At 28.2% G+C, this 10,413-nt stretch overlaps 1 protein-coding gene across 1 annotated transcript; it reads right to left on the bottom strand.

Moving 5' to 3' along the window:
- Positions 1–4,822: 4,822 nt before the first annotated feature.
- Positions 4,823–7,979, bottom strand: LOC105119423 (ammonium transporter 3 member 1-like). The gene is made up of 3 exons (XM_011017562.1): positions 7,248–7,979; positions 6,110–6,395; positions 4,823–5,470 (listed from the first exon to the last, which is right to left on the bottom strand). Exons 1-3 carry the CDS (start codon positions 7,905–7,907, stop codon positions 4,956–4,958), a joined length of 1,461 nt encoding a protein of 486 aa, XP_011015864.1. The 5' UTR covers positions 7,908–7,979; the 3' UTR covers positions 4,823–4,955.
- Between the last annotated feature and the right edge of the window lie 2,434 nt (positions 7,980–10,413).

Consider the following 10,413-nt stretch of genomic DNA (forward strand, 5'->3'; position numbering starts at 1 on the left):
TAAGGAGGATGAAAGTTGAAAGAAAAAAAATTTAAAAAATGAATCCAAATAAAATAAATAGTAATTAAAATAATAAGAATTAAATTTGAAATATATAAAAAATCATATAGGTTGAAATTAAAAAATATTTATAATTTTATAGATTAAAAATGATAAGGAGTGAAAATGAAAAAGAAAGGTAGGAAATTGAAAAAAATAATAGAATTAAAAAAATAAAAAAAACATCACCTTAAAAAAAAAAAGCAAAATCGGATGAACCTACTCAACAAGGTATAGTCTCTAAAACTCACAGCCCATAGAATCTTAAACTCGGGTTAAATTAAGAAACTTAGTTTTTAATCAATTTAATTTTGAATGATAAAACTAGTAACAAAATATCAATAAAAAAATGCAAAAGAAGGTTAGAAAATAATAGGGGATGCAATTGAAAAATATTTATAATTTGATAGATTATTTATAGATAAAAAAAATTGATAAGAGGTAAAATAAAAAAAAAAGTTTTATAGGGACAACCCAATAAAATAAAATCTTAAACATATACAGAAAAAAAGAGAGGATAAAATATGATAAAACCCCAATTTAAAAAAAAAACACAAACAAAGTTAAGTGAATCACCTAAACCTAATTTAATCTTTAAAACTTGTAGCTCGTGAAGCATTAGATATGAATTCAATCAAAAAGCTTAACTCTTGATAAATTTAAATTTGAAAGATGAATTTGTGAAAATAAATATGAATTAAAAAACCTCCAATAGAAAAATGAAAAATAAAAACAAAAAGAATGAGGATAAAGTTTAATAGAAAAAATTACAACAAGGATAAAATTTGACAAAAATTAAAATCATTCAAGATACAATAAATAACAATTAACAGAATTAAGATCAAATTTGAATGATTAAAAAATTATAGGAGTGAAATTGAAAAACATCTATACTTTGATAGATAATTTATATGGGATGAAATTAAAATAAAATAAAATTGTAAGAGCCAGCTTAACAAAAGAAAAACCATAAAAAAAATGATAACTTTTTTTTCATAAAAGGCAACACAAACAAATCTAGACAAACCTCTTAAACTTGATCTATACTTTAAAAATCACAACTCGTAAAAACTTAGACTTGAATTCAAATAAAAAGATCAACAATCAATTAATTTATTTTTAAAGAATAAAATCAGTGAAAACTTATTATGAAAAAGAAACTTACAAAAGCAAAAAAATAAAAGAGAAGAAAAAAGTGAGGATAAAATTTGATAAGCAAAACCTAAGGAGGATGAAAGTTGAAAGAAAAAAAATTTAAAAAATGAATCCAAATAAAATAAATAGTAATTAAAATAATAAGAATTAAATTTGAAATATATAAAAAATCATATAGGTTGAAATTTAAAAATATTTATAATTTTATAGATTAAAAATGATAAGGAGTGAAAATGAAAAAGAAAGGTAGGAAATTGAAAAAAATAATAGAATTAAAAAAATAAAAAAAACATCACCTTAAAAAAAAAAAGCAAAATCGGATGAACCTACTCAACAAGGTATAGTCTCTAAAACTCACAGCCCATAGAATCTTAAACTCGGGTTAAATTAAGAAACTTAGTTTTTAATCAATTTAATTTTGAATGATAAAACTAGTAACAAAATATCAATAAAAAAATGCAAAAGCTAAAGAAAAAAATAGCAACAAAAAGAATGAGGAAAAAAAATTTGATATGAAAAAAAATCTAAAAAGGATGAGATTTAAAAAAAAATCAATTTTGAAAATGATTCAAAAAAAATAAATAGCAATTAGAAGAATAAAGACTAAATTTAAAAAATTAAAAACATCATAGGGTTGAAAATAAGAAATATTTGTAATTTGATAGATTATTTATATATTTAAAAATGATAGGGAGTGACATAAAAAAATATAATTTTAAAATGTTTTTATAGATTAAAAAAAGTAGGGGTTGAATTTGAAAGTCATTTATAATTTTATAGCTTTTTCTAAAATAAAAAAATAATAAATAAAAGCATAGAAGAAAAAAAAATTGAAAAGTTTGTTATGAAATTTTGCAAGAACTAGTGCAAAAATTAAAGAGATGAGAAAGAAAAAAAAAGAAAAGAAATGCTCGTCGGGGATAAACCAACAACAATCATGATATACATGTCTTGTTATTGTGTAAAGGGCTCCAACATCTTTTAAATATTATAACCGAAGACGGTATTTAGTAATCAAACAACCTCACATATATAGTTTAAACGCCACATGGATTGTTCACATGTTGGTGTTTATTCACGTGCTAACATGTTGTTTTTTAAATAATATTAAATATAGAACTATTATAATATTACCCCTAAATAACCTCCTAATCTACAATAAAATTAATGTAAAATTATAAAAAAAACCCTTATAAGAGAATTGTATTGTTTTTGTCTTCAAAGGCACTAAAGTAATTGCAGCATTCTGAAAAAAAATAAAATGGCAAAAGCACCCCCAATCAATATCATTATTTATTCTAGGGGTGAAGTTATAATTTTACTGAGTATTAATATAGAAAGATAAACAAATGTAATCTCATCCAATAAATATGTTAAAGATAAATGTGCTATTGTGAAAAGACAACCTCACTCCTAAACTTAATTCATTGCTTTTTTTTTTCAAGGGCAAATTAGTAAATAAACCATTACAATGAATAGACTGGGTCTTGGCCTCCAATAACTTCTCTTCCAGGTTTGGGTAGAAACGATAACAAGAATAAGAAAAAGCGAAGACCATTCCAGAAAAGGACTGTGTTGATACTCGTGGAAACTATGGAGGCTATTTTACCCGGGATGGTAATTATATATATATATATATATAGCAAGTGCTCGCAAAATCCATTTTTGACTGAATGGAACAGGAATATTTAAGTTTAGGTTCTTCGAGCTTCTTTTGTTGCTTAGGAAGCAATACATCGTTTTTACTAGATACACTTCCGTTTATTTCAAAAATAAGCTAATTTTACAGTTTCTTTGCTTTTTTTTTCATGGAGTCAAATTCTTAATATTAAGAGTTAAAAAATATTTAAATGTTGATTTTTTAAAATTTAATCGTAGCTTTAAACTCTAAATATATATTGAATATTGAATAATGATATTTTTTTAATATTAAAATAATAATATATTAAACGAATCTTTTTAAAAATATTGAAACTATAACATTTTAGATAATGTATTTTTTTTAAATATTAAAATAATAACATAATGGATCAATTTGAATTAACTCAGATTAATTAGACAAACTTGAAATCTACATCTTGAGACCATAATAATATTATAAAAAATAAAAAAATTATAAAACTTAATTCTTAATTAAACCAATATTAAATAATAAAATAAATAAAATAAATATTTGATAAAATAAGATAAAAAAATACTTGAATAAGTTAGGATTAACCTGTCGAACCTGCTATTTGGGTCATGCACTCTTACTAAGTTTTTATCAATAAGATTATTTTTTAAATTATGTATTGTTTTTTGAATCATGTGACAATTGTGTAGGTGTGACTTTTTTTTGTGTATCAAATAACATGTTTTTCAAAGGATAGGCACACATTTTTTTAAAAGTTAAATGCCAAAAAGAGTCATTTTATTAAATTGAAATAAAAAAGAAAAATATTTAAATAATAAAAGATGATTTTTTTATAAAACATTTAAAGGACCAAAAAACCATTAAAAAAACACATTAGATTCGTGAGATTGAAATAACAAAAAAATAAAATTAATTTTATATAAATTATAAAAGATTATATTTTAAAAATGGTTCAATAAAAATATACTTTTAAATTAACAAAGAAATAAACTTTTTTAAGATCAAGGGAAAAAAATTACATTAAATAACAAAAAAAAATGTTAGGTATGCAAAGTGTTAGGCATGTGATATTACTACTTAACATGTTTAGACCTTAATAATAAATAAAAAAACCTCAAGTGCATGGGCATATCATCTTAGACCCACATGCTTGGGATTTATTTATTTTAGTAAATTAAATAAATAATTTATTATTTATAACCTAAATATTTACTATTTAGGATTGTTTTATATTTAAAAATCTATTTCAAGTTATTTTTTTTATCGAAAATATCTAAAAATATCTCAAAGATCTAAGGGAATCCAATTATGCCTCTAAATACATTGTAAATCTATTAAAAATAAAAAAAAAATCTAAAATCAACAAAATTCCAGATATTAAATCTAATTTTTTAAGTGATTTTAAGATGAAAGTATACTCTAATGAAATTCTTTTCATATAAGAAAACTTATTAACACTAAGATTAACTATTTTTTAGTTGGAATATGTGTCAATTAACATTTTTTTTATTATTAGAATTCAATGTTTTTTTTTTTAAATTAGAAACTAAAAAAATAACGAAAATGAACTTTTAAACCTACCATGAATTTTAAAAAACCACAAAGACTAAAAATCTATCCATTAAAAGCAAAATGATGTAAGTTAATTTTTCATGTTAATTTTGAAAAAACCTTCAAATTAACTGTAAAAGGATCAAATCATCTAAAAAAAATTAATTATATAAATCCACAATGAAATGTTAGAGTACCTACAGTGCTTTTGCACATTAAAACCCTCTCACATCTTAATTTTTGTTAACTTGTGATGTGAAAGAGTATATATTAAGGTATAGTCTCTAATACGGTGTATATAATATGCATGAAATACAAGATGCTTTCTTCGTCATATGAATCAAAATCTATTAACAAGTCGCGATAAGATTGGTTTCCATGCCCATTAAAAAATTATCAAAATGCACACTATATATACAATAAAAAACAAAACCAAATACGCAAAATGTCAACAAGTTACAACACAAAGTCTTCATACAAGGCCAGACAAGAAATACAATCACAAGGTCTAATTTACCTCAAACGTTTCTTGAAGTAAATTAATCATCAAGCAATTAATATAATGCCGTCTCCTTCTCTACACGACTTGAGTTGATGCCATGGGCTCCATAGTAAATTCCTCTGTGGTATCTCCATGCTTGGTTGAATCGTACTTTTCTCCATCACCCCACAATGCATAAGCCTCCTCACCATGCACAGCATCATCCCCAATAAGCAATTGTTCCTCAGACATTCTCAATGGTATCACAAAGTTTATCACTACACAAATAATTGATGTAACAACAAGGTTCCATCCAATTATGAAAGCAGCGCCAGCGAGTTGTTTGAGTATTTGGATTCCACCGGATCCACCGTAGACACCTCCCCTTGAGTTTGTCACCGGCAAAAATAGTGCACATAGCTGAGGTTCTGCAAAAAGGCCTGTTAAGACTCCTCCTAGAAGGCCAGCAACAGCGTGGGTGTGAAACACACCTAGAGTGTCATCAATCTTTTGAATTAGTGTCCATCTTTTGTGAACAATCATCATGGTGAACCATGGAACACTACCGGATAGAATTCCCATGATTATGGCAGCCCATCCTTGCACAAGACCTGAAAAATATACAAATTATAAAACCTGAAGACAATGCTATAAAATCAGTGATTTTTTAACCCGTGAAACCAGATTTAGGACTACAAAAATCCGTAAAAAAACTTCGAACGACGTTAGAATATAATCTATTAATTTCCTTATGGTTTATCACTATATATGACTATGAAACCAAGGTGAAATAATATGTATCTCTTGTAAAACTAATTATTTAACGAATATGGGTTAATATCATCATCATCTATGTAATAGATATGGCCCAATATCTTCAGTCTATAACCCTAAAAACAAGCCTTAATGTTTGATCCTCCATGTCCTGTCTTACCCCCAAATTTATTTATTTATTTTTAGAGTCTATATATTGAATTAAATTATTTCTTGAGATAGCTCTACCCTTTTCTTTGTTCCTTCCCATCCCAATAAAATGGGACTTATGAACAAAAATCTAGAACTTCTGAAATAATTCTTCAAGTTAAATTATACTATCAAGTTTGTTAAGTAAGGGCACACAAATAGAAAGAGATTATTGAATAATTAATTCTAGCTCCAAGTCCAATAAAAAAGTCAATGCCTTTCATTTGAACAAGATCTTGAAAAGCATCTCTTCAACTGGAAAAGAAGAAGACGTAGGAACTATATACCTGCACCAGGGGTAATGCAAACAAGGCCAGTAATCATGCCCTGAACAGCACCAATGACAGAAGGTTTCTTGAAGAAAATGACATCTAGCCAGGTCCATACAAGAAGACTAGTAGCTGCACAAATGTTAGTGTTAAGGACAGCCATGGAAGAGTCGATATTGGCTGTGTATGGATCTCCACCATTGAATCCAGCCCATCCCATCCATAGCAACCCTGCCCCTGCTAACATTAGCAGCACATTGTTTGGTGGAAATCTCTCTCTATCCTTTGTTGATCTTGGACCTACCTGCATCATTTACAAGGAAAATCTCTCACCATCCCACCAATTAATATATATATATATATTCTCCTCATATCATGGAAGAAATTACAAGAACAAAACAAAAATAGTCTATTATAATTTTTATGTACACACACTATACTATTCTTGGCCATTTATAAAAAAATATTGATCCTGAATTATAATTTGTTATTTATACTAATCTTCATGATTATTTCATTTCTTGCCATAAAGGTGATGAACCTCTAAAACTAACTAAATTAGTAATTTAAGAGAGAGCTTACCTGTTTCTTGAGCTACTTCTACTATATATACACGATTTAGTTAACATAGATGAATTCGATGCTCAAGATTTCTTTTAGCAGAGTGGAAAAATATTCTACTAAAATTTTGCTCTCATATTCATTCTGATTGAGAGAGAAAAAAAATATATTCATGGATGGGCTATGCTACTATTAGTGACATTTTTCTCATGTTTCAATACTGAACATGGAATGAAGAAGCTTTTATCTTTTAGCGATGAACTAACATCATCTAAACTTTTAGAAATATAACCTCTAAATATTACAGAAAAAGAGGTTGGTAAATTTCTGCTTAAATCACAAAAACAATTAACTCAAGGATCTGAAGAACTTAGAGATTAAATATTCACTGAAAATGTTCTTGTACCAAGAAAAGATCTACGCAATATTTTCCAAGGAAGCAAGAAATTTCTAACTGAGCAGTGAAAGTTCAAATACATGAAAAAAAAAAAGATAGACCTAACATGCATTTTGTACCTATAATTTACATTAAGGCATATGTACATACTCTCCAAGAGAAAGAGCATAGGAAAAAGAAGAAGATAAAAGAACTAACCCAGTAGGCAGCAGTCAAGCCAGCAATTCCTGAGGAAAGATGAATAACATAGCCACCGGAATAGTCCATGACACCCCAGTGAAACAAGAATCCACCACCCCACAAGCTAAAGGCTCCAACAGTGTAAGAGAAAGTTAGCCATAGTGGCACAAAAGCCATCCAAGCCTTAAAACTCATTCTTCCAAGGACTGATCCAGCCAAAAGAATAAGAGTGATTGCAGCAAACACACACTGAAACCAAACCATGGAAGCCATGGGAAAAAATGGTGTAACCATTGCAGTCTCCACTTCACCATTATCATAAAACTGTGTTGTCTCAGGCAGTGCAGCTTGCTTGATTAAAAACTTCTGGCCTAAGGCAGGTCCTGCTTTACCCCAAAAGGGCAAGAGCTTATCTCCAAAAGACATCTTGTAGGCCCAAACCACCCAGCAGAGTACAACAGCAGCGAAAGCATATAAGGCCATGAAAGCTGAATTGACTGCCCATTTTTTCTTCACAATACTTCCATAGAGGATTACAAGTCCCGGCACACTTTGGAGGCCAACAAGGGTGGCTGATATCATTTGCCATGCGTTATCACCCTTGTTTAACCAGTCAGGAACTGATGCTGAGCCTCCTTGGTATGCCACTGGTACTGGGTTGGGTGGAAGAGAAGCCATGGTTTTTAGAGGGCTAGGACTAGCTAGCAACTGCTACTCCTTTTTGACTAGCTCTTTTTCCCTACAATATTCAAGGCCTGACTACTGTAGAAGGAAATGGACGCAATGCGATTTATAAATATGCGCAAAGCAAAATTTTAAAGTATACATTGTATTTTTATTTATTCTAAGTGTGTGTGTGTGTCTATATATATATATATGATGTAAAAGGCCATATGACCTTGTTTTAAGAGATTAATGGAAAGGAAAACCTTTCTGGTTGCTAGTTAACTGACTTTTACTTTTATGTTTCCTCTCCGTTAAAGCTTCAAGATAACATTTAATTATTGTACATAGATAGTAAAAATAAAATTACCTTTGATGGAATCCAAAAAAAACCAAAAAGTCCAAGAATAAAGTTTTTGGATTAGATAGTTGGTAATTAATTCATCTTAACAATTTTATTTATTTTTTCTAATTTAAATGATTAATAGCTTATATTTGATATTTGGTAGGTTAAGGTTACTTGTGATTAATATTTTCAAGAGATTTTTTTTGATAGAAATGAATATTTTTTAATATTTAAATAATTGTTTTTAAAATATAATAATATTCTAAAAAGAAATGACATGAAAATATATATATATATAATAGAAAATGAATATTTTTAACTTTTATATAATTCATAAATTTTATTATTTTATAGAAAAAAAAGATTGATATGTTATTTTATTTTTATTTATATTTTAAGTTGTGATGTAAATATACCTAAGACTAAGAACGCTATTAAATCCATCTATCACGCAACTGCTATATCCAACACCTTGACCTGCAGCTAGCTAGAATGTCAAAGACAATTTCTGATGAAGTTATAGATGCTATTTTCGGGGACTTGCAGGTGACTCTCCTTCCATGGTACCGTTCACTGTTGATTTCCTGGAAAAGGCATCAATTGGAGCTGGAGTTTTTTACTGTTGTTTTTTAGCCTGTATTTTCCAGGGTCTCTTTTGATTGGTTCTTGTTATTTTGCTAATGTATTCTCGGCCAAGAAAAAAATTGTATTTGTATGATTGTCAACTAAATTAATAGCTTAGTTAATAAAGTTATTTATTGTCATATAAAGCAATAATATGTTACCATCGAATGGAAGAAACTGAAAAGGAAGAAAGCATGGCTGATGGCTCCCTCCCACAACTCCATGTAAAAAAAAGAGAGTCAAATTCTTTGATAGCATAAGGAATGAAGGGGGGGATGGCAGCTGGTTTATATTTCTTGAATTATAAATTATGCTGAAAGATTCCAAAAACGGTACCTTGTCTTATTGGCCAGCTTGACATGTTTAGTTATCCTCCTGTAATAATGAGGTTTCTGTCAAGCTGGAAAAACTTCATTAAGTATTATGAGACTAGCTCTAAACATGTCATGCTGGGCTATAATGGAGAGGAATCCCGTGAATCTTTTTCTTGAAGTAGAATCTCACCCAATTCTTAAGAACTTGTAACTATTATCCATAGAATCTTAAACTACATATGCATGCATCATACTATACTTTAAAAAAATATGAAAAATATTGTATATGTATTGTAAACATAAACTTATTGTATAGTAGACAAAGAATAATTATAATGTGGACGATATTATAGCAAAAAAAAGGCGTTATTTTTTGTGTTTTAAGTAAAAAAATATTGAATTTAACTTGGTATCAAATTCAAGGTTGGTAGGTTTGGCTCCGCATCCAAATCCTAAGGGTATTGGGTTTTATTGCTCAGTAAAACCCAATAACATTATTGAGTTCTATTGCCACCAAGACTCAATAGTATTAGGTCTGGTTACCCAACCAGACCCAACTGTTTCTAAACTTTTTGGCTATCAGATCTAATGCTACTGGGTCTGGTTTTACCGCCTCACCCAAAACATTTAATATATTTTCTAGATTTTTTATATTTTTTTATATGTGAATTTTTTTATCATTAACTTGCGGCAAAGCACGAGCTAATATACTAAAACATTGTATTATGCCTTCAATAATTAATTCTCTCTCTTTTCTTTTTTATTTTTCCCATAATATAATTGTGTATTTAAATGCCAAAGACATCACATTTGGTATGGTGATTCAAAAAGCTTTTGAATTTAAAACACCTCTAATTCTTAAAATAGTTTAATTAATGAAAGGAAAGGTCATCACTTTGAGTTAAAGTAAATTAGAGATGTTAAATCAAAATTAAATAAATTGGATTATTATTTTGATACTATATAAAGATAGGTCTAATAAACCTTTCTTGCTATGAAAAAGTTCAATGTATTACAACAAGAAGAAAATCTAGAATCAAGATATCATCTCATATTATGTACTATACGAAGGTAGATATGCTACAGAGTAACAAAAGATGGATACGAAGAGCGATTTCTCTCTTATCATTTCTCAAAGGCACCCTGGAGCAACAAACAACTTAGATCATATTGATACAATTTTCAAGATTAGCAACTACATGCTACTATATATTATCCGCCCTTTATAGTGCCACAC

The sequence above is a fragment of the Populus euphratica genome, unplaced genomic scaffold, assembly GCF_000495115.2.
Source record: "Populus euphratica unplaced genomic scaffold, PopEup_1.0 scaffold2950.1, whole genome shotgun sequence".
Lineage (NCBI taxonomy): Eukaryota > Viridiplantae > Streptophyta > Magnoliopsida > Malpighiales > Salicaceae > Populus > Populus euphratica.

Excerpts from the sequence above, each read along its gene's own strand:
- LOC105119423 (XM_011017562.1), bottom strand. The coding sequence starts at position 7,907 with ATGGCTTCTCTTCCACCCAACCCAGTACCAGTGGCATACCAAGGAGGC. Across the intron at positions 6,396-7,247 it reads GCTTGACTGCTGCCTACTGG|GTAGGTCCAAGATCAACAAA; the intron begins GTTAGTTCTTTT and ends TAAATGATGCAG. Across the intron at positions 5,471-6,109 it reads TTGCATTACCCCTGGTGCAG|GTCTTGTGCAAGGATGGGCT; the intron begins GTATATAGTTCC and ends TATATTTTTCAG.